This window comes from Ictalurus furcatus, chromosome 17 (genome assembly GCF_023375685.1).
Source record: "Ictalurus furcatus strain D&B chromosome 17, Billie_1.0, whole genome shotgun sequence".
Taxonomy (NCBI): domain Eukaryota; kingdom Metazoa; phylum Chordata; class Actinopteri; order Siluriformes; family Ictaluridae; genus Ictalurus; species Ictalurus furcatus.
The window spans coordinates 21,196,256-21,223,830 of record NC_071271.1 but is presented as its reverse complement, the minus strand read 5'-3'; the positions used below and the strand labels follow the sequence as shown (position 1 = coordinate 21,223,830).

Sequence of the window (27,575 nt, the reverse complement as noted above, 5' to 3'; positions counted from 1 at the left end):
CACTTTTCGAATCCGCAAACGAAGATTTATAATCGAAAGATTGTTAAATTTTTTAATGGCACGCGTATATTTTTACTGAATATCCAAATGAATCGTATCGTTCCAGACAATGTTAGACATGGTGTCACCCAAAGACAAGTGGAACAGTCCAAATAGCTGGCACCGAACACCCGAGTCGAGAGTGAGACCAGTGTGGCTAATTCAAGACACGACAAAGAAGCTCAGTTCTTGCCGTTTCTTTAGTGAATATAATAGTGTTAACGCCTTAAATACATGTGGTTAAGTTACATTAGCGGTGGAGATATGGTAAATTCACAGTAAAACCAGATGAGTTCGTATTTTAAGTGTGAAAAGCAACTCGCCGGTGCCCTTAGGCTAGCTAACCATGAAGCCGACTTTAATAAGATTTTAAAAATGTTTTATATAAGTATAAATGCACTCAGTATTTTATATCGATTTCCTTGTAATATTATATAAATATTTAAATTGGCTGAGGTACAAGCCTTAACGCTCACATCCCTCTCTCAAAGTTCTGTCAAGCTTTATTTATTTATCTCCCTGAATTTCCAAACTCTTTAAACATGGTTTATATTCTATTTTTATTACCAAATCTAGTGTAGATGACAAAAGTGCAGCTTAATATAAGAATATACTTTTAATTCAACAAGATAAATGCTAATTAACGTTAATCAAGCGAAGACGCTCAAAGGACTTTTGCTTTCTTTTTATTTTTTTCCACATTTTTATGCCAACAGTAACACACAAATGTTTTAACACGCTGATCTTTTCTTGTTTAATTCAGTGTTTTAAACATTAGTTTTACCCCGGTACATTCCTCTACCCTCCGCTGTCTCAAAATAAGATGTGTGCCTGCTTCAATCGCTCACGGGTCGCATCCCAAATTGATCCCTGCTTCTCTTCAACGTACACTACACAGGATATAAACTAACGGCTTTAAACGTCATATCTAGTGCACTTGGAAGCTGTTTGGGATACAGCTACGGGGTTTTCCTTCCCTCTCAACCTCGCCCTTGGCTTGATTTTAAACGTTTAATACCTTTATTTATGTATTTGTCACTGTTCATTATGTCACTTTATACATTAAAAAAACTTTGCTGAAATAAAAATTAAACTTTTGAACCGAATTAATATTTAATATCGACGAGTTAACGTTACACATCCGTGCTAGCTAGCAAAATAGCGTGGCGCGAGATCGCGTCACGAGACAAAAAACACCTAAGTAAGTTAGCTCAGCTAGCTATCTTCATGAAACTCTGACAAAAAAAAAAAACTTTAGTAATGTATTAATAAATAATACATCAACGTGAGAATTACGTCCTACAAGAAATATATCCTGTCACTAATCTAGTTCAGATGTTCAACAAAATATGCATAAAAATGGATAACTCTGTGTTAATAACTTTTGACTGTTGCTAGCTAAATCTAGCTGTTGTTAGCTAGCTGCTATACAGTTTACAGGTATCATTGAGTCATTCAAATGTTTAAAGGTCTGTTAAATTTGAAAATGATAACTCTTTATTGTAGAGAATGTTTTATAGTTAAAATATACATCTTTATTTCTAGAGGTATGGGAGACTTGTTGAAATAACCTACAGTAGATACACACCTCTGCTTTGTTTACAGATTATTATGAGCAGAAGTTGATCTGAACCCAGAGGATGCTAGAGTCATCATCAGAGTTCCCCCTTTCCCTGGATAATTTGTTCTTTGACAGACCAGTGGTTCATAAAGTGTGAGCGGACTGTTATATTTAAAGTGTCCCTGAAATCAAAATAGGTGTTTCACTTGCAGAAAAACAGTTTTTGATGACTCATCCAGTACTTGTCTTGTGTTCATCCAATTAAACACTGTCTGACACCTGGCTAAGTGATTGTATAAGCATATGTGTATTGTTTGGTGTGAAATGACCGCGACAGTATCATATAAACAAGCAAAAAGATAGCCAGTACTTTCGCTTGTCTGATTGGACAACAACGTCCAATCCTAAATGTAGATAAAGAGAACCCAATTAAACAAGCGAGACAAAAATGTTATACTTGGTCATTTATTTATTGAGGATAATGATCCAATATTACATAAATAAATGACCAAGTATAATATTTTTGTCGCATTTGTTTAATTGGGTTCTCTTTGTCTACTTTTATGACTTGTGTGAAAATCTGATGATGTTTTAGGTCGTATTTATGCAGATATATAGAAAATTCTAAAGGGTTCACAAACTTTTAAGCACCACTGTATGTGTTTAATTTGCAACGAGACAGTGGCGATTGTTAAGAGTGGTAATGTTAAGCGCCAAACATTTTGGAATTTTATTTTTACTTTATATAGTTCTGTACTTGATGGGACTTACACCTGCTCAACCGTCCTACTGTGTAGACCTTCATCTCAGTGGAAAATTGGTAACTGGACCACAGACATTTAGATTCGAGGACCCCTGGTTTAGAAAGCATATGCCCTGCCCTCGGGCCGTGTCTTGCTAAGCTCATTAGCATGTAACATGGTTCGTCGGTGTGTTTTTGGCTGTGTACACAATTCCCTTTTCCAACTGTCGGGTTGGGTGGGGTTTTGGCGTATATATCTCGAACGCTATTGGCTGTAATGGAAATCAGTCGAGCACTTCAACATGCCATCACTCTGACTTCCAAAAGAAAATACTACAGTCTACGTACGGAATCGGATCACAATTTTTTATAGGGAATTTCAGGCTTCATGCTGTCAGCTGATGCATCCGTAATAGTTTTTTTTTTTGGTTCTAGAGCTCTGTAGATCTTAGATCAGCTCTAAATCTTTTTATTGGAGGGAATTTTTTTACATTTGATCTTCTGTTTGTTCATAATCGTACAGGAAACCATTATGTCAGGAGAAGAGCGTGTGGAAGCTGGATGCCGCACCCGAAATTTCAGCAATCCCAGCAACTCAGGAGCTCCAGAAAGAGGCAGAAAGCCTGGCTTCTACAGGTCAGTGTAGTCACGTCAGTGTCATCATCATAGTTCAGGTCTAAAGATGTTCGGCTTTAGATAGCACAAGGTTAATACTTACCAGGCTAGCGCTATGCAAACTGTATGCTCAAATAAATTTTTTTGTAATATTTTTTTTCTCTAAATTGCATGGCGCCAACCTGAAATAAATTTTTGTTGTTTTAATTTAAGTATTGGTTATTGTGTTAATTAACCTCACCCGTTCCTTATTAATTAAGCTTACTCTCAGAAGACAAAGAAGTTTTTGACGCCTTTACGAAGACCCGGCGTCAGCGTAGGACGGTGTGTTCAAAGTCTGACAGACGAAGCAGAAACCCAGCAGGTGTTTGAAGTGTGGAGGCCTGAAGTGTCTGTGTCTGGATTCCATCCCACTGTCAGTAGGCATCAGGGCTGCCCTGCCGCGTCGCAGAATTCGGGAGAAATTGGACATTTTCATCCCACTGGTGCTAAACTCATAACCCGGTAAACATTTTAACAGTATAACAGCTTACATAAATGTCACCCAGGTAGTTACACGTTACATGTTACGGTAACTAGAGTTCGAGTGATAGTGGATTTTACAGATAACGATAACTAAGTTGGCGGTACGTACCTGCCGATAACCGATTAATCAACCCATAGTTTTTAAAACTGATGCTGAATGAAAACATAACACTCAAAGAAAAATATCGTTGAACTTTATTACAAAAATAAACAGTACTGACTGTACCGTGAAAATGTAATGTACTTTTTTAAATGAAATAAATATATACATATTAATATACATTACCTGTCAAAAGTTTAGACACACTCATTCTTTATTTTTTTTCCACATTTAGGATAATAATAAAGTCATCAAAACTCTGGAGTAACACAAATGGAATTATGGGAATTGTGTTGCGATTAAAAAAAAGAGAAATAAATCTAAATAATTTAGTATTTTAGCATCTTCAAAGTAGACTCCCTTTTTGCCTAGAATTTCCAGAAATGTATTCTTGGCATTTTCTCGACGGATTTCTTGAGGAATTTCCCTGAGATACATTTTAAACAATATTAAAGGAGTTCACACCTACGCTGGACACTTATCGGCTGCTTTTCGGAATATATCTCTCCGAGTCGTCCGTTTAAAATATATATATTTTTGTAAATAAAATGTTCGTTTTCTAATGAAAGAAATGAATACGTCGGCACGATTATATTTTTGTCTACGACACCGATTTCAAGCATTTAATCATACACCTTCAGATCAAAAGGTTTGATCTTCCCTATGTGCTGTCTTTCTTTCTGTGTATCACGGTTATTTTGCTATACCAAGTTATTTTTGGTCAAAGAGCCATTAACCAAAAACATTGTGTAGTGATGTTACAGTAAAATACTGCGTCACGTGTTGGTGTAATGAAGCATAGTTAGAATTAACACTTTGAAATTGATTCATTTCCTATAACCGCACATCCTGAAGTGTTTTATTCCTTCCATGTTCCTCTTTCCAACCCTACAGGTTATTTAAACCGCCCATGAGGAAGCTCGACAGCGTTTCCGTTCCAGCAACGAACCATCACTGTGTCAGTTCGGTTGCTACAGCGATGGAGCATCCACTCCTGCCTCACGCCGTGGCTGCTTCCTGTAGCCCTTTCGGAGAGTTCAGCCAGACGGAGGGATGCAGCAGTCCACAACAAAACTGCTCTGTTTTTCACCCTCTCACTCCCAAGCCTGTTCAGATACAAGGTGATATGGACTCAACATGCACAGAGGGTCTAATCAAGATTAAAAACCAACCAACGCTGCTGAGTCTGATACACACACACACACACACCATGTCAGTGTCACTGATGTGCTGAGAGTGGACCACCACCCAGATAATATTTGCTCAGAGCAACAGATGGACTAAGAAGTTATCTAGATTGTGTGTGGAAGGGATGAAATAGCCAAACGTTGGTGGACAAATCTTAATGAAATGATCTAGCCCACCAAGTAAGTAAACACTACAGTGTGTTGCACAGTCCCATGTTTTGGAGGCCCAGATCCTTAAGTGACTAATTGGCTTAAAAACAGAGAATGCTAATGAAAAAAATATACAGTGAGCTAAAAAGCTAAATAAGCGTGGTGTGGTTTTCTGTCCTTGCATCACACATGAATGAGACCATTCTATTCTTTACTACAAGGCATCGTCAACTCAGTGTATCTTAATAGACAGACAGACAGATAGATAGGTAGGTAGGTAGGTAGATAGATAGATAGATAGACAAAGATGAAGATAGACAGACAGACAGACAGATAGATAGATAGATAGATAGAAAAAACATGAAAGATAGATAGACAAAGAATGAGGATAGATAGACAGACATAGATAGACAAAAATGGAGGACAGATGGATAGATAGATAGATAGATAGATAGATAGATAAATTAAGCATCGTGTGGTTTTCTGTCCTTGCGTCACATGGTACACAGAGATCATTCTAGTCTGCAAACATCAGACTAAGTTCCCTACAAGTTAATAAACCTGCATCCTAATGATGAGAACAAATCTTTTATTCCCACATGATTTAAGGCACATCCGGACCAGGGATCCTCCGTCCCGTGTCTGAAATCCGTATCCTTTACTGAACAGCCCGATAAGTAAGGCGTGTTAAACGCCTCCTGGTTGGTGAAGGTTCCCTTAGTGATATTTGCACAGCTGTTAAATTCAGGAGCGTCTTCAGCGAGTTCCCGTACTTCAACTATGTGCAGTCTAAAGCGCTGGATGATGTCAGTATCGTTCATTCCTTTCTCTTGTATTATGTTTACGGACAGTACGCAGCTTATTATTTTTTAGAACTGATTACTGCTGTGTTTCAGGTTCTTTACAGCAGCAGGAACTTTGTTGCGTGCGCTCCCACCGGCTCGGGGAAAACGGTGCTGTTTGAGTTGGCTATCATTCGAATCTTAATGGAGACAACGGAACCTTGGCATGATGTCAAGGCCGTCTACAGTGGGTCACAACATGTTCAAAAAAATGTATGTATTTATTGTATTTATACAAAAGCAAGCATCTGTCTTTCTTCTTTCCCCCTCAGTGGCGCCCATTAAGGCTCTTTGCAGTCAGCGATATGAAAACTGGAAGCAGAAATTCGGGCCACTGGGACTGAACTGCAAAGAGCTGACAGGAGACACCGAGATCGATGACTATTTTGAAATCCAGGATGCCCATCTCATCATGACAACACCAGTAATTTAATGCTTATGAGTTTTATTTCCAGACAAAAACCCTGACAGAGTGCGCTTCATTAACACTACATGGTTCTTCTGTGAAGGAAAAGTGGGACAGTATGACGAGGAAGTGGAGAGATAACGCTTTACTGCACTCGGTCCGGCTCTTTCTGATCGACGAGGTCTGCAGCGTTTACATTTTACCACTGCAGTCATTGCGGTAACATTGGCAGGGATTCAGAGTTTTAATCCCTCTCCGTGATTTTGCGATGTGTTGTAGATCCATGTGGTGAAAGATGTGACCCGAGGAGCGACTCTGGAGGTTGTGGTCAGCAGAATGAAGACCATGCAGTCGTACCGCATGGCTGAAGAGCCACACTCAAAGACCTGCATGAGATTTGTAGCAGTCTCAGCCACCATCCCAAACCTACAGGATGTACGCAGGGTCAACACTGGAAGGGTGGAGGGATGGATGGATGGATGGAGACAGACAAAGATGAACTATAGATAGACAAACAGACTGAAATAAAAAGATGTATGAATGAATAGATAGATAGATAGAATAGATAGATAGTGAGAAGAGTAACAAAAGAAGACTGATAGCTAGATAGATAGATAGATAGTGAGAAGAGTAACAAAAGAAGACTGATAGATAGATAGATAGATAGATAGACAAAGATTTAAGAGATAGATAGATCGATAGAGAGAAGAGTAATAAAATGAGACAGATAGATAGACAGATAGATAGATAGATAGATAAAGATTTAATATGGATGGATAAACACAGATACACAAAGATGGATGGACAAACTGAGCGAAAGACAAAAATAGATAGACAAACTGACTGACGGCTGGATCAATGGATTGAATGAAGTATTGACAGATAGACAAAGATGGATGTACAGACAGATAGAGAGCTAGACCTATAGATAGATAGATAGATAGATAGATAGAAAGATAGATATGCATCCATGGATAAGAGGTAGGTTGAAGGATGGGTAGACAAACAGACCGATGGATCGATAGATGGATGTAAAAGATGGATGAAAGATCAATGTCAGGTTAGACAAGCAGAATGATAAATGGATGAATAGAAATATATAGATAGATAGATGGATGAATGGACAGGCAGAGAGACTGACAGACAAACAGATAGATAAATAAATGATAATGTATAATACAAATCAATACGCTTAAATAAATTGTGTGAACTTGATTTTTTTTTTAAAACTCCAGCAAATCATAAAGCAAAGAATATTTCCAAAGTGTATTGTTTTCTTTTTTTAAAACGTGTAGCATAACAAGCTATATATACACATATACTGTGTGCTGTAAAATAGATTAAACGATGGTTTATTAATGAGCGTGGTAGTAACGATGGACCGATGGCGCAGATATCCGAGTGGCTGTCGGACGAATCGGGTCCAGCCGCGTGTCTGAAGATGGACGAGAGCCACAGGCCAGTGAAACTGAGGAAAGTGGTGTTGGGATTTCCGTGTGCAAACAACCAGAACGAATTCAAATTCGACCTCTCTCTCAACTACAAGATGGCCAGCATCATTCAGACCTACTCCGACCAGAAACCCACGCTGGTGGTGAGAGAAATCGAATCTTCCATTATCACTTTATTGTTTCCACACATTACCCACTGTAGCACTGACACTGGAGACTCCTTACAGAAAACATTCTGTAAGTCCATATCGACTTACAGACTTACTCAAGTCCCTGTCAATGTGCCGTGGAATGTTACTATAGAAACGAAAACATATCAGAATGTGTATTAATATACTATAAACCTGTGATCCGAAGCCACCGTTATAGAATATTAATCACGTTCTTCTGACCAATCAGAATCCAGAATTAAACAGCGCTGAGGTGTGAATTTGTATTTTTTTATATGTGCGCCTCAAAGTTTTGTTCCACGAGGAAAGGAGTTCAACAGTCTGCTGCTGTGCTCGCCAAGGACACCAGATTCATTATGAGTATTGATCACAGACAGAGGTGCGTTTACTTTCTCACACCTTCTTTCTTACATATCATTTTATATAGATCCGTAGTCAGTATAAATCACTTTATTCCCTCACAGGCTGATGAAATATGCCAACTCTATTCTCGATACCAAACTCAGAGGTATGTATTTGTAATGCATTCCTTGACATTTGCAAAAAGATAGACATCTGTGTTTGTGTGTGTGTGTTTGTGTTTTCTGTGCACTGATGCAATTTTTTTTTCACATCTGCCCTTGTTAAGATCTAATAATGTGTGGCGTGGGGTATCACCACGCTGGTGTCAGTGTGTCGGACAGGAAACTGGTCGAAGACGCGTTTACAGTCGGCGACTTGCCCGTCCTCTGTGAGTGCAGCTTTCAATTAACCACGGTGTTTTCTTTCCCTGCTCCAGATATACAGGTGCATCTCAAAAAATTTTAATATCATGGAAAAGTTCATTTTTTCCCATAATTTAATTTAAAAAGTGGAACTTTCATATATTCTAGATTCATTACACACAAAGTGAAAGATTTCAAGCCCTTTTTTTGTTGTTTTAAGCTCAATGATTATGGCTTACAGCTAACGGAAATCAAAAATCCAGTATCTCAAAATATCAGAAGAAAGAATTTATAATACAGAAATGTCGACCTGAAAAGACTCTAATCAGCTAATTAACTCAAAACACATGCGAAGGTTTCCTGAGCCTTTAATCTCTCAGTCTGATTCAGTACACAACCACAATCATAGGGAAGATGAAAGTAAATGTTGCATTTCATTTGGAAATCAAGGTTCCAGAGTCTGGAGGAAGAGTGGAGAGGATCAGAATCCAAGTTGCTTGAAGTTCAGTGTGAAGTTTGCACAGTCAGTGATGATTTGAGGTGCCATGTCATCTGCTGGTGTTGGTCCACTGTATTTTCTGAAGTTGAGAGTTGATGCAGCGTCTACCAGGAGATTTTAGAGCACTTCATGTTTCCATCTGCTGACAAGCTCCACTTTTTGAATTAAATTACGGAAAAAATGTACTTTTCCACGATATTCAAATGTTTTGAGCTGCACCGATATACCGTACATTTATACGCACTTATAAAGTAGATGACATCGTCTACCACAGCACTTATAAATGATCAATTCTGATTGGTTAGAACTTGTTAATTAATTTAAAAAAAAAACCCAGCACCTCAGACTTATTAATGTGCTCGTTCGAATACGTTATCGTTTCCACGGTAACGGCTCGTTCACAGGGATGGCCTAGCACGGTGGACGCTCCTTATAAACTGATTTTATTTTAAAAATGCGTGTAACGGTTGATACGGTGAAGTTTCCTGTAAGGAGACTTTATTTAACATTCGTGGACGGAGTCTCCAGCGTCAGAAGTAAAGCTGCTGTAAGTAAGCTTTAAGCGAGACCATGTATTAACTTGTATGTGGAATGCAACTATAAACAGATTAAAATTGTCATTCTTTAATCAATATCAAAATACAAATCGCTGTCAACTCGCTGTGGTGTAAAAGCAATAAAACACTTTAGAGGAAATGAATCAACTTCAGAGGGGTAAGAGTGACTCCACTTCATTCATCACACCACCCCGAATTTGATTAGTTTCCTATAACAGATGGTACATAGTGTTTTATTTCTTACGTATTTAATAAAATGTATAACTAATATCTTTATTTATTTGTATACTGTCTAAATAAATGTTTCTCAGTCACTACCAGCACTTTGGCGATGGGTGTAAACCTGCCAGCTCACCTGGTGGTGATCAAATCCACCATGCACTATGTGGGCGGAGCGTGTGAGGAGTACAGCGAAGCCGACATGCTGCAGATGATTGGTAGAGCGGGCAGACCACAGGTCCTGAGCCTAACATCACATTACGTTATGTTACGTACTTGGCTTCATACTAGCTTTGGTTTTTTTTCATAGTTATTGTAATTGTTTATAGCTGTTGTTGGTTAATAATTCACAAACTTTTAAAGTGTATATTTAGAAATAGTAATAATAATCTGATTACTCTGGGACACAATACTAGTGCTTATAACCTTTTATCCTCATTGTTGTTGTTGTTTTTATTATTTTAGTTTGACACATCAGCCACTGCTGTGATCATGACTCGATCTCAGACTAGAGAGAAGTACCTGCAGTTAGTGAGTGGTTCAGAGACCATAGAGAGCAGGTACGGCCGCACTTGGACCATCTGTTTTCTATACTTGACTTAACGGCTTGACGTGGTGGTTCTACTTCTATCCGTGGTCATTAGATAAGGAGAAAAAAAGCCACAGAAGATGCAACTTGCCTGCTGTGGATGGTCTAAAGAAAAAAAAAAGAAAAAAAAAAACGTTTCTACGAAAGATTCAGCTTTTCTCCAGTGTGTAATATGACATGGATCCACACAGAATAATCTATAATAGTAAAGTGGGAGGGAACATTAATATCGTTTACTAAATTATTTACGAATCAAAACACATACAAATATTAAGTGCTGTTGTTGTTGTGAAACCCATGAATTAGTTTTGGTGCAAGCAGTTTCCAGGAACCTGTGTGTAAGTAAAGTGTCACATGATCTCAATAAAAAAAAAAAAAACATGTTCCTGGAAGAACCCAGAATGTATTAGAGAACATACCTAAACAAACAGCATCATGAAGACCAAGGAGCGATTAAAATAATTCCAGGACAAAGTTCTGGAGATGTTTAAATCAGAAATAAAATTTTAAAAAGTTCCCCAAACTTTGAACCTCCTGTAGAGCGACCTCACATCCGTTATTACTGTCGAGGGGAGGCTGTCCAACAAGAGTCAGGTGAGCGGGTTAGTCAGAGAAGCAAATGACACCATGCTTCACCACCATGCGTCACTGTAAGGTGGTGATCTCAAGGTGATGGGTATTGTTGGGTTTTTCTGACAAATATCTCACTATCCAGAAGAGCATGGGTTCCCTTTTGAGTCTCATCAAGAAATCCAGATACGATGAATATGCAAATAGGAAACACCCCAAGCCTTACACGCACTGGAACATGTTACACTGTTTATATATATATATATATACACACACACATATACACAATCACATGCTCACAGATTCTTCAAATAAATCATTTATTTGTTTTGTATTGATCTTTAATCCGTTATTGTCTTCTAACTGTCTTAAGCTTGCATACAAACCTGGTAGAGCATCTGAATGCCGAGATTGTCCTTTACACCATCTCTGACGTGAACATGGCTTTAGACTGGATTCGTTCCACGTTCCTCTACATCCGAGCTTTGAAGAATCCCAAACACTATGGTAATATGGGATGTTTCAAATTCCACATAGAAGTTACACTTAGCGTGTTGTGAATATAATCGTTCAAATGCATCTTTCCAGGTTTTTCTCCTACTCTCGACAAATGTGGAATCGAAACCAAACTGCAAGGTGTGACTGACAAATCTCTCACCTTCTTGTCTCCAGTGATTAAAGATTGATGGACTTATTTACGGTTGGAATTTTGTGCCGTATTTTAGAGCTTTGTCTAAGAAACTTGAACGCACTGGCTTCGTATAATTTGATCACAATGGATGAGGACATAAACATCAAGACTACAGGTGAGGTATTGTTTTCAGGGTTGTGCTGCCTTCTTGGCCAGGATTGGCTTGTAGAACATAGAATTTGTTTGTCTACCTTGGGTAAATTAAGGTTAAATAATAAATAAAAAAATGAAACAATGGCAAAATCGCCAAACGGAGTGGTTGATGGTTGAGTGTTGGGCCCCGTTTATCTGTTATATCTGCTATAAATTCAACAAACGATGGTATGTAATTAGTAAAACATTTAGATGTGCATTGATGCAAATGATTACAACTCAGATTTTGTTTATCAGCAGCAATTTTAGATGCATTTTACTGACTTCACCAGACCACCAAATCGGACTGATGTAAACATTGCGGTCAAATTGCAGAACTTCACTGTCTGTAACGTTGTAGTGTTCAGTGGGGTTGAGGTCAGGGCTCTGTGCATGACACTCGAGTTCTAACACCTTCTTCCAACCTTCACACACCACGTCTTCATGGAGCTCGCACTTTTTGTGCACTTGGTGTCATGCTGGAACAGGTTTGATCCTCTTAGTTCCAGTGAAGGGAAACTGTAATTCGGCAGCGTAAGGGCCACATATGGGTGTGATGTTCAAATGTTTACAAACGTTTGTACATTATAGGCAAAAGAACAATTTTGGTCAAAACCTCGACCATTCAGCAGCATTCGCTGGGTTTTCTCAAACTGACACATACTCTATATACAGTATTTATTAGATATTAGATAAATCAGCGATTTCTTAATTGTGCACAGAGAGTGGGAAGCTGATGGCTCGATATTGTGTTGCGTTTGACACCATGAAGCAGTTTATGAAGGTGACCGGTACAGAAACCTTGTCTGAACTGGTGAGCTATTGGCTATTTTATTCTTCCCTAATCCAACATGTCAGGCAGTTATAGCATTTATTATATCAGGACTATATTATTGTATATAATCTCGCTTAAATCCCAGACCTGTCGTTTAATCTGTACTTGTGTCAGGTCGATATAATATCGAAGGTGAAGGAGTTCAGTGACGTCCAGCTAAGAGTCAGTGAGAAGAGAACCCTGAACATGCTAAACAAGGATAAGAACAGGGTCACTATCCGGTAAGCACAAATATTTCTATACCTTAATCTTAGAAATAATGCTTCTCGGACTCATTAAACAGAAACGAACTCTCTCGATCTGTTTTTTAGGTATCCGATGGAGGGAAAGATCAAAAGCAATGACATGAAAGTTAACTGGTATGATTCAGAAATCTCCATTTGTTTGAGAACAGCCTTTGCTGTTTATTCTATAAGGACGATATGACATTTGAATTACATTTATGATTTATAATTTTCACCGATCTGAAGGAATTCATTCCGGTTGCGGATTCTGAGCGAGCTGTTTATATGAGTCGGATTACATGTGAACGTTATGTGTAATCCGATCCAGTGGTATGCACATGCATGGAGTGAGGTTTAGTGTCCATGTTACCATAACAACCACAAACATGTGAGTCCAGTTGGCGTGTACATATTTTAAAAATCAAAAATTTCCATCACAATACAAAGTCATCCAGGTATGATAATTAAACACAGCAAGAAGAAGTGTTTCAGCATTTCATATTTTCCAGAGATTCACGACCATGGATGCTGTGCTTGTTGAAAATAACATAAAATGCACATTATTCATTGGTATATTTCCTCATGTTCTAATGTTACCACCATTAACAGCCACTGTTGTAAACAATTGTTAACAAAATTCCCAATTCCAAAAAAGTTGGGACGCCGTGTAAAATGTAAATAAATGTAAATAAAAACAGAATGCAGTCATTTGCAAATCTCATAAAACCATATGTTATTCACAATAGAACATCAAATGTTTAAACTGAGGAAATGTAGCATTTTAAGGTAAAAATACGGTCATTTTGAATTTGATGGCCGCAACACGTCTCAAAAAATTTGGGATGGGGAAACAAAACTGGAAAAGTAAACGTTACAAAAAGAAACAGCTGGAGGTTAATTAGCAACCGGTCAGTAACATAATTGGGTATAAAAATTGGATCTTAGAGAGGTAGAGTCTCCAAACTTCTTTGAGATGAGTTGTGGCCATCAAATTCAAAATTACCTTATTTTTTTCTTAAAACAGTGCATTTACTCAGTTTAAACATGTGATATGTTTTCTAAATTCTATTATGAATAACATATGGGTTTATGAGATTTGCAAATCATTGCATTCTGTTTTTATTTACATTTTACACAGCGTCCCAACTTTTTTGGAATTGGCATTGTAGAAAATTCTGAAAGGTTCACAAACTTTCAAGTGCCACTGTACATGCGGAGTAAACAAACGTCATGCAGTGAGGCTTCACTCGTCGAGCGAAACCCCGATGCGACAGAGTCTGTTATTGGTCGTTATAAACGAGTCGTTTCCAAGCCGATTCGTTCCGAGATGGATGACTTTGAGAAGCGGCAGTCATCTTACTTTTCTTGTGGAAATGATCATGAAAGTTTAATAGCGCCACCTGCAGTACTGGAGTACATCTATGCTACAACCAGAACGAATCCACAGAGAGTATGTGAGCTTTTTTGTAAGTGAAAATGGCTTCATCTTTACGCAACCTTTGTAGACATCATCTCTGCATTAAATAGTGCAAGCAGTTGTGCAATGAACTGATGTTTAATACTAATTAAATACTAATTTATTTCTGATGCCGTACATTTTGTTTTGTTTTTATTTTTTTGTTGATTCCCTTCTCACCAGTTTGATTCAGGCTCAGCTGGGCTGCATCCCGATTCAGGAATTTGGACTCACGCAAGACACTGGGAAGATTTTCAGGAGTGGAATCAGACTTAGCAAATGTAACCTGCCCTTTGTTGAAACTGCAGTGTGATCATGTCTCTAGTGATTACTCTAATAATGCGTTTTAATTGCCTCAGTCTGTCAGTGTCGAATCGATCGGCCGCCTTATCGAGTGTTTGAACCGTGTTGTGTTTTGTGTGCTCTGTGCCAGGCCTGGTGGAGTTTCTCACTCAACACTCCAAGAAGAATTTCTCAGCCCAACTCAACGCCGTGATTCTGGCCAAGTGCTTCAGAGCCAAGCTGTGGGAGGATTCGCCCTACGTCTCCAAACAACTGGACAGGATTGGTGAGATAATCTTATGAACACTTTAGAAAATAGAATTGTGGATGGATGGAGGAATCAGTAGATGGATTGATTGAATAGGTGCATAAATAAGTGGATGGATGGATGACAGATGGAAGATGGATGGCTGGATGGACGGATAAAGAAATAACCAAATAATAACCAAGGATCTTCAAGGTCAACCAATAACCTTCAACATCGCATAGTCACTTCATTTTTTCTAAAACTCTGTGAAAGATCCACACAAAAGATGGGCTCTAAAGACCTCCCAAAACAACTCCATGACAAAGTTGCAGATAGGTACACATCAGGTGAGGGATATAAAAAGCTTTCCTGGCTTTGAGGATACTACGGAATGCTGTTAAGTCCATCATTAAAAAGTGGAAATTGCATGACACCACCCACAGTCTGCCAAAACCTGGCCATTCATCAAAACTAGGTGAAAGAAGACACTTGGTCATGAGGCCACCAGGAACCAAATGCCAACTTTGAAAGCCTACAGGATTTTAGAGCCAACAGAGGAGCACAAGTGCACCACACAACAATGTCAAAGTTAATGCACACATTTGGTCTGGATGAAAAGGTTGTGAGGAAGTATCCCATTTTCAGGGACTGGAGAACTTGTCATGATTGAGAGGAGGATGGATGGAAACAAGTTCAGGAAAATTCTGGAGAAAAACCTGATGGAAACTGCAAAGCGTCTGAAGACACCTGGGGGATCCTGCAACAAACTTGCAGATGAAACCAAATTAGAAATTTTTGGCATGAATGCCAACATGGCTCATCACAAAAACGACAGCATTCTGACTGTGAAGCATGGTGGTGGAAGCATAATGTTGTGGGGATGTTTCTCATCTGCAGGGACTGCAGTCATTATTGAGGGGAGGATGGATGGAGCCAAGTACAGCGAAATTCTGGAGAAGAACCTGATGAAATCTGCAAAATGAAAATGGGTCAGAAATCCATATTCCAATAGGACAGTGACCCCAAGCATAAGGCCAAAGCTACCATGGAGTAGATGGCTAGGAACAAGATGCGTGTTCTGTAATGGTCTAGTCAAAGCCCTGACCTAAATCCAATTAAAGATCTATAGAATGACTTGAAGGTTGGATGGTTAAATGGATAGATTTAAAAAATGGAGAGATGGAGAACTAGATGGCTGCATGAGTAGATAGAGAATTGTCTTGTTGGATGGATGGTGAAAATGTTTGGATGGACAGTATGCAAGTTGCTAGATGGTTATAGACGGTTGTTGGTGAATCAGATGAATCATGTGTCACTGAATTGGTGTGGGTTAAAAAGGAAGTGCTTCAGTTATGTGAGACAGACAGCTTAAATGCTTCAGACATACCTTTTGGAGGGAATTGGAATTACAAGGATGTGACATCGTAGATCACGTCTTGCAGTTAAATATTCAGTAAATATTTTGTGTTCTAGGGTTATCTTTGGCTAATGCAATGGTGAATGCAGGACTGACTTCATTCAGCAAAATTGAAGCCATCAATGCTCGAGAACTGGAGCTGGTACAGACTAACCATCACAGACCGTCACTAAGCTTCGCTAAACATCACTAAACATCATTAAACATATATATTGCCGTCTCCTCTAAACACATATTTAACGTCTCAGTCCTCATAAACGTATAAATGATCTGTTTTCATCTAGATCGTGAACCGACACCCTCCGTTTGGAAACCAGATTAAAGAAGCCGTCAGCAGACTCCCAAAATACGAAGTTAGTCTGGAACAGGTGACAGATATTTCTTTATAGTTTTAACATCAACTCGTATAAGTGTACATTTCCAATGGATTGGGACAAATTTAATGATAGAGACATTTACACTAATTTTAATAATTCCTGTAGGTTTGTCTATCTCATTCCGAAATCATTTGATGAACAAAAATGATAAGATTTGTTTTTTAAACTGCTATATTTATAAACACTGTATTGTCACATTAATGCTTTGGCAGTACTGTAACTGCTGTAATAGTAATGGCAAAAAGCTCACTGAATTTAATTACCAGGATTAACAGACTTAGAGACCACACCCTTTTAGACAAAGGCCACGCCTCCTTTACTGTTATTTGACACATGCAGATTCCACGCCTCCTTCACTTTGACTGACAGGTAAATAGGCCACACCTCCTTTACTGGAATTGACACACACACACACACACACACACACACACACTGAGGCCACACTTCCTTTACTGGAATTGACACACACACACACTGAGGCCACAACTCCTTTACTGGGAATTGACACACACACACTGAGGCCACACCTTCTTTTACTGTAATTGACACACACACACACACTAAGGCCACACCTCCTTTACTGAGATTGACAGGCACATAGCCTATCCCTCCATTACTGCGAATGATGCACACAGACACCATGCCCAATTTATTGTGGGCCACACCTTTAATTTATATGACTGATATGCACAAAAGCCATACCTCCATCATTAGAGCTTGCATACACCAAGGCCACACCTCCTTCATTAGAGCTTACAAACATAGAGACCATGACTCCTTCATTAGAGCTTACAAACACAGAGGCCACACCTCCTTAATTAGAGCTTACAAACACAGAAGCCACGCCTCCTTCATTAGAGCTTATAAACGCAGAGGCCTCCTTCATTATGATAGACGGGCATGGAGGCCAAACCCAGTTTACTGTGAGTGACAGACACAGAGACCATGTCTCCTGCATAGAGGCCACGATTGATGGATACAAAGGCCACGCCTCCTCATTCCTCAGACTGACAGGTGCAACGCATTAAAGCAGAATTGTTTTTTTTTCTTTTCTGTTTTAAGCTTCCCCGTTACAGTGTCTCCACCGCAGAGATCGTTATCACAGTGAACTTGAAGAACTTTGAGGAGCGGATGTTGAAAAGGACTGCACCAGACTATCATTATATCACGCTCATAATCGGAGACTGTGACAACAACGTCATCTTCCAGCAGAAGATCTCGTGAGAGGCACACTCCTTCATCTTTTTTTCTCTTAGAGGTCTTTTTAATATATAAATGTAATATAATAGAGACATTAATGTTTCAATGAGCAGAGACACTTTACTGCTGAAATCTGGAAGCTGGTCGAGGAGGATCGAGGTGACGAGAACGCCTAGCGGAGATGAGATCAGCGTCAATTTAATCAGCTCTGAGTATGGTGTGTGTGTGGTTCAGCCGCTCTTCTACACATTTACACACCACTGATTAATCAGCTTTGTGGTGATGGATGTAATGTGTGTGTGTGTGTGTTGATGTCCAGTTGGTCTGGATATCCAACAGAAATTCAGTGCCTTCTACTCAGGAGCAAAGACGTTTAGAGCTGAATCGTACGGAGCAGAGAGTCCAGCGTTTATGAGAAACATGAGAGAAAGTCCACAGAGAAACACCAGCACGGAGAAACCTCCCGCAGCACAAGCTACTGTGCAGAGAGACCGGTTCAAAACAGGCAATACACACATGTGCTGATCTTACAGACACATACCGTCACGTTTCCTCATATACAACATGTGTAATATCTGTATCAGAACACACTCAGCAGGCTGTTGCAGTTCAGATTTGAGCTGAGACTCGTGTCGCATGTGTGAGACCTAATGAGTGTCACAAATCGAATAATTACATACTATTCTACAACCCCAATTCCAAAAAAGTTGGGACGCTATGTGAAATAAATAAATGTAAGCAAAAACAGAATGCAATGATTTGCAAACCTTTATAATAAAACCCGTATGTTATTGACAATAGAACATGGAAAACATATTAAAAGTTTAAATCGAAGAAATGTACCGTTTTAAGGGGGAAAAAAAAGTCATTTTGAATTCGATGGCCACAACACGTCTCAAAAAAGTTGGGACGGGGTCAATGAAAGGCTGGAAAAGTAAAATGTGCAGTAATTTAGAAAAATTGCAAGCTCCTCAAACCGAATATTGTGGCGTTTCCTTGATTTTCCGTTAATTTCTGCGATGGCAAAATTGGTAAATCCTGAATAAATTTCATACAATGGAATTCCAGTTCACCGAGCTGGAAAGGACATTTGTTTCTGTTATTAGTGGCAATCACATGGCAGTGACTCGGTCTTGTGAGCCAATAAGAATCAGTGAGGTGGGACTTTGGTTTCTTGTGGTTCTGTGGGAAAAAAAACTGGAGGAGCTCCTAATTATTACTTAGCACCACACCATACTTACACTCGACGTTATCAAATTTAGCATTTCTGTATCAACAGGCAGGTCGTTAATTAATAAACACACAGGGGTCGATGTGACACCTGTGGCCATTTAATATTTTCTTATTGCCCTCTGGTGGCCAGTTGAGGTACTGCAGTATGTTGTGTTTGTGTATCATCGGTAGCATATTGCCATGTGTTCTAGGACAGTCTTCTATAAACTATTCAAAACTATTCTGTGCTCTCTGCAGATCGTGCTCAAATCGATCCCAGCAAACGGCAGTGTAACCACTTTTGTAAAAACAAGCAGCTCTGTGGTCATGAATGCTGTGAGTACCAGAACAAATGGATTTTTGATTACTAAAATGAAATCCGGTTATCAATATTCCAGACCAATTGACTCCTCTCACTTCAGGCAAATTTGGTGTACAGAAAAGGCTCGTGAGTCAGGATCCCACTTTCTCATCATATCTCCATGATCTAAAGCTGAGGAACGATAAACTCATGGAGACCCCGGTCAAGCGCTTGAAGGTCAAAATGTCCTCATTACTATCATATATCTGTAGTCTTTGTTTGAGTGAGTTGTAATATCTGGGAAGGCTGTTAAGTTCTCCAGTCAGGTCTAAAAGCCTGACTGCACCACCAATAAGTATTAGTATTATTTCATAATTTATTCAACACTAATCTAACATTTTGTTCAGTTAATCCTTATTATTTAATAATAATTTGAATGATGTTTTTTTCATTTGACAGTGCATCTCCAAAATGATCTGGATCCTTGTTAAAGATATGTTTAAAAATTTTTTTTACCCATGCTTGTGAAAAAAAAAAAAAAGTTTCTTGTCACCGTCCAAATATGGGCATTCCGGTAATTTGTACTTTGTTTAACTGTCATTTACCAAAATAACACTCGATATTCTCCTGTAAAATATATATATATATATATATATATATATATATATATATATATATATATATAAATATATATCTATATATATATAATATATACGCATAGTGAAAGTGTGTATTAATCAGAGCACTCAGTCCACAAACACATGGATGTCAGTTCTGTTTTTTTATATATCTATCATTAGTTTTAGTAAATTGCATGTTTTCCTACAGATGAGGATGAAAAGTGAGGCAGAGGCCATCAACATGCAGCAGTTCTCCTACACACCGAAAGAACCAGTGCCTGCTGCTACACGGTATCTGTGATTTAAAAACTCCTCCCTGAACGACTTGTATATTAATCGTTATATCTCACACCTGATCTCCAGTGGAATCCAAGATTTATTTTATAGTGACATTCAGAGTTTTTTATTTTATTTCTTTCAAACTTCTTTCATCGACATGTTGGTCTATTGGTTAATGGTTTCCTACATTACCCACAATGCCATTCGACTCCCTGCCGATAGTGTTCCCATGGGATTAATCCCACTCGTCTGGGAATTCCTACTCTGGAACTCAGGATGGTTTCCTGAAGCCCGAGTTCAGTGAGTGACATCAAATCAACATGGCCGCTCACAGTAAGCAAAGTAGCACTGCTTACCTTTAAATGAATTCTATTGGCTTTAGAAAAGTCAATATACAGGCATGATCACTGTTTAAATCTGAATCTTAAATAAATATCCATCACACATCACAGTTAGCTGGCTAGCTTGTTGCTAGCAGAATACAAACATGAAGGCGTCCATGTTTTACCCCAAGCTCAAATGCACGGAAGCCTTAAATGTATCATTCGAATGCAGCATTAGTCCTCGCTTCATCTCTATCGAGCGAGGGCGATGCAGCGGCGCTTTAGTCCTTTAGTCTGTCCAGCTCTCTGACGTCCTTCTCTGTACAAAGCTTCAACTTTCATGCTAATATTGCCATCAACATCATCTCGTAGATCGATTACTAGCCAAGTTAGTTAGTTACAGTTACATTTATATAGCGCTTTTCTGGACACTCAAATCATAGGATGAAGGGGATCTCCTCAACCACTAATAGCTGGTGTGTGGTGTGTAGCATCCACCTGGATGATGCGATGGCAGCCATATTGTGCCAGAATGTCCACCACACACCAGCTATTAGTGGAGAGGAGAGAGTGATGTGGCCAATTCAGAGATGGAGATTATTTGGGGGCCAATGGGGGAATTTTGCCAGGACACCGGGTTATACTCTTTTACGAAAAGTGTCCTGGGATTTTTAATGACCACAGAGAGTCAGGACCTAGGTTTAACGTCTCATCCAAAAGACGCTGCTGTTTTTACCGTATAGGTGTCCCCCGTCACAGACTACAGGGTGAACACCCCCTGCTGGCCTCACTAATACCACTTCCATAAGCAACCTTAGTTTTCCCCAGGAGGTCTCCCATGCAGGTACTGGCCGGGCTCAACCCTGCTTAGCTTCAGTGAGAAACAAGCAGCTGCGTTACCTCCTGGGAATTTTGAGTCCAGTGTCTGCAACCTGTGTGAAGTTCTCCACACTATTTCTTCGCTGGATTTCTCATTAATGTGATGCTGGAAAAGAAAAGCAGCTCTTGCTCTGACCTTGTGTTTGATATTGTTGAAAAAATTTTCCTTCTATTGGACACCACTGTAGCCGTGCCAGCAAAATATTTTAATATTGAACATTTTGTTGCTTGTTTTGATGGATTTTTCCCCCTGCAGGATTCAGAGATGTCTTGCTACACCTCAACAGCAGGCGTATGTTGAGTCATGTCATGATGGTAAGCATGTATGTTAAAAGACACAGTACGAACTCGAAGAGTGTTTCAAAGAGCGAGAAATAAAGCAAGAAGACGAGCTTTTTGTCCAGCAGGTGGAGCTGTAACTCTAAAGCGCTGACCCTGTAGTTTTACCTCAGACTCTTTGCATATGGTGTATAATTAGGGGTCATCCAGTGGTGGGCCTGCAAAATATTTCAGCAGATTGAAGCGAGCACTTACAACATAGAACCTTTTGTACCAGACCACCCAAATTTTAGGTGAGCAAAAGTATAGGAACAGATAACTCTTGATGTAAATTAAAGTAAATAACACTTAATATTTGGCTGCATATCCCTTGCTCAATTGTACGCTTAAATTAGTTAAGATCTGGTGATTGACTTGACCAGTCTAAAACCATCCACTTTTCTCCCTGATGAAAGTTCCTCCGGATTAATTTGGACGCGTTTCTCTGTAAACTGTCAGACAAAATGTTCCTGTAAACTTCTGAATTAATTCTGCTGATAAAATCATGAGTTCCATCATCAATAAAGATTAGTGAGAATGTTCCAGAAGTAGCCATGCAAGCCCAAGCCATGACACTACCTCCACCATGTTTCACAGATGAGCTTGTATGTTTTCGATCATGAGCAGATCCTTTCTTTCTCCTCACTTTGACCTTCCCATCTTGGTTCCAGAACTTTTTTGGATCATCGCTGTATTTCTTTGTGAATTCCAATCTGGCTTTCTGATTCTTACCCCGATGAGTGGTTTGCATCTTGTGGTACGGCCTCGATATTTCTGCTCTCAAAGTCTTCTTCGAACGGTGGATTGTGAGAACTTTACTCCTGCCCTGTGGAGGTTGTTGGTGATGTCACTAACTGTTTTGGGGTTTTTCTTCACAATTTCTCACAATGTTTCTGCCATCAGCTGCTGTTGTTTTACTTGGCCGACTCATTCAGTGTCTGGTTGCTCAGTACACCAGTGGTTTCTTTCTTTATCAGGACATTCCAGATTGTTCTATTGGCTATACCCAATGTTTGTGCAATGCCTCTGATGGATTGTCCCTCTTTTCTCAGCATCTAAATGGCTTGCTTTTCTCCCATAGACAGCTCTCTAGTCTTCATGTCGGTTTATCCTTTTTAACAGCAAATGCAGTCTTCACAGGCGAAACCCAGGGCTCAAACCGAGAGTAGACATTCAGAGCTATCAATTCTTTAAACAATCAATTTAACAGGACACACCTGGGCAGCAAAAGTAAAGTAGAAAAAGATAAAGAAACAGGAGTTTGTGCTGGCTCAAATTTTGCCTTTTACCTGAAGACACTTAACATAGAAACAGATACTCACATATTCAATTGGAGCAAGAAAAATAAGACACCAGCCATGAGTGAGAAGAAGCAAGGGTCCATGTTTATTCGTTCCGTTCCACCACACGAGATCCCCACAGTTTGAGACGTCCCAAAATGCGATCTCAAAAACCAGAGCTGAAGCTCTTCTATTTATACGGTTTTCTTAGGGTCAGGATGACCCAGACACTAATATGTTTAGAGTTAGCTGTCCCAGAACACTATTACGTATGTTAACCCTTATCTTGCAGGTGCAGCTTGGCTCCAAAATATATTTTGTTTTGTTTCACTCTTTAACAATAACCTGACCTTGTCTGTGTCACTGTGACTGGATTTTCGTCAAGAACGGACACTTTCAAACACACCATCTCAACATTATGAGTAAATTTTATGTTTGTTCTACATTTCTTTTTTTGCTTATAGTGCTTGCATGTACATTACCCTATAAGAGTTTTTCATGAAACAGAATGTGAAACAGAATATGAAACAGATTAATTTCTGTTTTCTGCATACACACCAGGCGTCTGTGTGTGTGTGTGTGTGTGTGTGTGTGTGTGTGTGTGTGTGTGTGTGTGTGTGTCTTAGGTGAACATCTGTTCATACAGTCCACCAGCCCAGTGAATTCTCAATAAGATTACATATTACTCATACTAGGTCTCCCTCGTGTTTATTTCATGTATATTTTATATACAACATTTGCTCTTAAGACTTTGTCAGTAGCCTGTTGTTTGTTGCTCCACCATGATGTGCTGTTCATCCTAAACAATCTGCAGAGTACAACGAGAACACTGAAGATTTTTATTCTGAAATGGATGACGCAGTGGAGGAACAGGTCTTCCAGACTAACGCCGACACTACATTCCACAGTATGTGTTTCGTTTTATTTATTATCGTTTATTGAAATTGCACATGTGTATCATTGTACTCATGAAGCATCACAAAAGTCTGGGAGAGAGAGAGAGCATTCAATGTAATGCTCGCTCGACCATTTAGCGATGATCCTTGATGATGGAAACTCAGCCAGATCAGTAAACAAGACATGTTCGCAATCCAAAAGCTGACGAGCTAACCCATGCCCTTCATTCTAGATGCTTCCATGAGCAGAGAAGCCACAAACAGAGCGCTGAGCAGAATCCCTCCCGGTGAAGCCACAGCTCACATCTCACACGCAGACCTCAGCACCGACGGTGGCTTTTCATCCGACGTCCTCAACGTGAACTTTGACCTGGCGCTGGACGACTGGGACGATTTCAGTGACGATAACTTCATGACAGCTTGTGAGGATCTGTTCCATCAGGGGCGTGGCTCTGCTCAAACTACAGGTGCTTCGTTTTTATTGGATTTATTTCGTTTGAACAGATTTGTAATTAAAATATTGGTTAAAACACTAGGGCTGGCCGATATGACGATATCATCGGTATTGATGATCTCAGAGATCGTGAACGTTTTTTTAATCATTACAAACTTTTGCTGTCTTGTTTTCACATTTATATTTATTATCAGGTTTGGATAGCAGTTCGGCCCTTTTGCTGAAAGATCATGAGTTTTAAATCCCAGAAATAACTGAGTATATTCACCATTATTAGCCATTTAAGAGCAAAGGTTCAAGCAAACAAACAAACAAACAATAAATAAATAAATAAATAAATAAATCTGGTCAATTAATAAAATAATAGCATGATGTGTGGGGATTAGGGCTGAGCAGTTTGAGGATATAATATCGATATTGTGATCAGTTATGTCGCAATACACTTTTCTGATATAATAATAATAATAATAATAATAATAATAATAATAATAATACAAAGGAAAAAAGAAGAAAACATTTGACTTATGCCGCACTTTTCATCCGAGACAAATCTCAAAGTACTACAAAGTGAAAACAAGATAAGACGAGCTTTAAAAATATTTGGTAGGTGTAATATTACACTAAAATGCAGAAATTATACTAAGATACTAAAATTTACTGATACAGTAAGTCATAAAATATGAAAGTTAAACCATAAAGATAGAAGTAAACCATTTTAAAAAGAGATGATTTAAAATTTCTCTTAAAAAACGTATCGTGGTATCGTTTTATAATATTTTCATTCATTTCTTTTTAGAAAATGTTCAAGTTTTGTTCTAATTTGAATCTTTAAATTGTTAAATGTTAGAATTTACAGATTTGTAAAAAAAAATTCAGTGTTAATTTATGTATTTGTATATAAATAAAGAAGTTTTTTGTTTTGTTTAGTTTTTTCACAATTATGCTTCGCAATCCTAAATCATCATACATATTGTGTATTGTAGAAATTGTAGAGTATTACGATATGATATTTTTTGTCATATTGCACACTTTGGATTGTGTCGTTAAAGAAGGTACAAATTCTACCAGTGACTTTTGTTCATTATAAATGTTCCTTTTTTTTTTTTATAAGATTTTTTTTAGTCAGCGTTGTACTAATGATACTACCACTTTTTTGTAATATATTGCGGAAACAAATACGTACTGTATCGTCATATCACCCGCAAATGGAAACTGAAAAATGGCATGTTCGAAAGAAAAGGTTTTTGTTTTGTGTGTTTAGATTTCGATCTGATTTCAGGTCCTCCTGTCTGTGTGGAAGCTAAACCAGGATCACTGAGACCTCAGACACCATCAAGGTCAGATTTAACACGTGTATTTGTACCGTATTGTGTTTAGTTTTTAAGAGTGAATCATATTTTCATTTTTATTTTCAGGGTTGGAGGTGCAGCTCTGCCGCCGCAAAATACCGCAAAAATGACTTTTACTACAAAGGTACACTTTAGTACATGTGTTTTTATCTGATATAACACACCTCCGCTTATTAACACACTATTCAGCTACTGCTAGCAATTTAAAATAAATAAAGTTTGCATCTGTGTATTGTGTGACCTTGCTAGCTCATGTCCTTGGTTAGATTGTGACCCGTTATTGAGCATTAATTACCTAAAGAACAAAATTCTTCTTAGTCAGCAATCTTCCATCAAAGCGTTGAGACGTTGCTCCGCCTCTAAACAGCCTCTGATCTTTGATGACATCACGGTGCCCTTGCGTTTTACCTTATTCCCGCTTGAATATGACATTTCGCTCACAAATGTCACGCATTTATTATATTTTTTATATTACACAGAAAAGCTGGATTGTGATTGGTCAGAAGAGGAGATGTTGATTAATTTTCTATAACAGCAGCTCTGACAGTAGTGCAGCTAGGTTATCGTTTCTATAGTAACAGCCCATTTACGTGAAGTGTTCTATAAGGAGAAACAGGTTGAACGTTATTTAACGTGTATGGAAGCAGTCTCCAGTGTCAGCACTTTGTAACAGTCAGGGGTAAAGCTGTAACTTTAAGTTTTCAGGACAGAGGGGTTTACGACCGATGTTCAGCAACAGTAAAGTGTAACAGTTGGGAAATCGGTGCGGTGTAAAAGGAATAAAACGCTGTAAGAGGAAAATAATCAGTTTTGTTGTGCTTACAGTAACTCCACATCCTCATCCCTCACACATTTCATGTCTTTGAAAATACAAACGTGACTAAAGCTATTACAAATTGTTTTTATTTACCTGACAGAGAGCGTGTCCGGAATTTTCCGTCACCTCAGTGAAGCAGCCGCTCGCGAAACAGAGCGAAAATATCTCACGAATGAATTTCTTTACAAAGAGAGATTCACCGTTCGAGGAGCACAAAAGCACCGGGAGGTATTTAATAAAACTTTACCACTCCGTCACTCATTCAGTATTGATGTTTAACATATTGGTTTGTTTACTGATTGTTATCATTTTCGTAAATATCCGTTTTGTGCAGGAGTCAGACGGACGAGGACCGAGAGGTCGACATGTTCCTCGGTATATTTGATGGAATTTTCTGAATTTTTTAAAAAAAATTTTATGAATGAACGAATTAATTAATTCTTTAAAATGTTCTATATTATACTATAAAAGTATACAGTATTTACATAATGAAAATTATTTTTTTTCATGAATTTGTTCATTCAAAATGTTACGTAAGTTCTTCACATGTGAAATGAGTCATGTTGTAAAGTTTATAGCCTCCTGTTAAAATTCATTCCTTTATTTATCTAGCAAAATTTACGCTAGATGTGGTGAGGTTACGACTGCGCACACCGTGGATAAAAATAAACAAACAAACAAATAAATAAAATGCCTTATTTGCAATATAACACGAATTTCACTGGATGAATTTGAACATTTTATGTTGTTATTATATTAAGTAATTTAATTTAAATATACCGTAATATTTTGTAGTTTAAAAAAAAAATGAAATGTTCATAAATTGCATGTTTTTAAAAGTTAAACAAAAGAAATAAATTCAGCAGGGATGAGAAGAAATCTATGAATGAAATGAAATGTGAAAAATCAGGTGTCTTTTTAACATAATTTTTTTTTTTTTTTAAAAAAGACGGCCAGTTCCAGAAGAACACTGTACCAATGTAAAAGAAACAAAAAAATATTATATTAATATTGTGTTGATGTGAATCATTATATTGTGTAGTGAAAACATAAATGTGTT

The 27,575-nt window shown here is 38.4% G+C and overlaps 1 protein-coding gene across 1 annotated transcript; it reads left to right on the top strand.

The window, feature by feature from the left end:
* Positions 1-16: 16 nt before the first annotated feature.
* hfm1 (helicase for meiosis 1) lies at positions 17-27,445 on the top strand. The gene is made up of 39 exons (XM_053647245.1): positions 17-306; positions 1,645-1,753; positions 2,866-2,978; positions 3,218-3,461; positions 4,477-5,570; positions 5,655-5,725; positions 5,816-5,948; positions 6,034-6,185; positions 6,271-6,348; positions 6,447-6,602; positions 7,561-7,761; positions 8,079-8,167; positions 8,253-8,296; positions 8,417-8,518; positions 9,860-10,005; positions 10,233-10,327; positions 11,300-11,433; positions 11,515-11,562; positions 11,652-11,732; positions 12,472-12,563; positions 12,699-12,805; positions 12,896-12,943; positions 14,448-14,545; positions 14,698-14,832; positions 16,267-16,352; positions 16,495-16,578; positions 17,650-17,807; positions 17,901-18,004; positions 18,107-18,292; positions 19,258-19,335; positions 19,422-19,537; positions 20,129-20,211; positions 21,658-21,716; positions 23,814-23,906; positions 24,129-24,362; positions 25,629-25,686; positions 25,765-25,822; positions 26,616-26,743; positions 26,850-27,445. Exons 7-39 carry the CDS (start codon positions 5,906-5,908, stop codon positions 26,911-26,913), a joined length of 3,438 nt encoding a protein of 1,145 aa, XP_053503220.1. The 5' UTR covers positions 17-306; positions 1,645-1,753; positions 2,866-2,978; positions 3,218-3,461; positions 4,477-5,570; positions 5,655-5,725; positions 5,816-5,905; the 3' UTR covers positions 26,914-27,445.
* The last annotated feature ends 130 nt before the right edge of the window (positions 27,446-27,575 follow it).

Bases quoted from the DNA above. Each gene is read 5' to 3' on its own strand.
- hfm1 (XM_053647245.1), top strand. From the start codon at position 5,906: ATGGAGACAACGGAACCTTGGCATGATGTCAAGGCCGTCTACA. The intron at 8,519-9,859 runs GTGAGTGCAGCT...AATGTTTCTCAG, and splicing joins CGGCGACTTGCCCGTCCTCT to TCACTACCAGCACTTTGGCG. The intron at 21,717-23,813 runs GTAAGCATGTAT...AACAATCTGCAG, and splicing joins TGTTGAGTCATGTCATGATG to AGTACAACGAGAACACTGAA.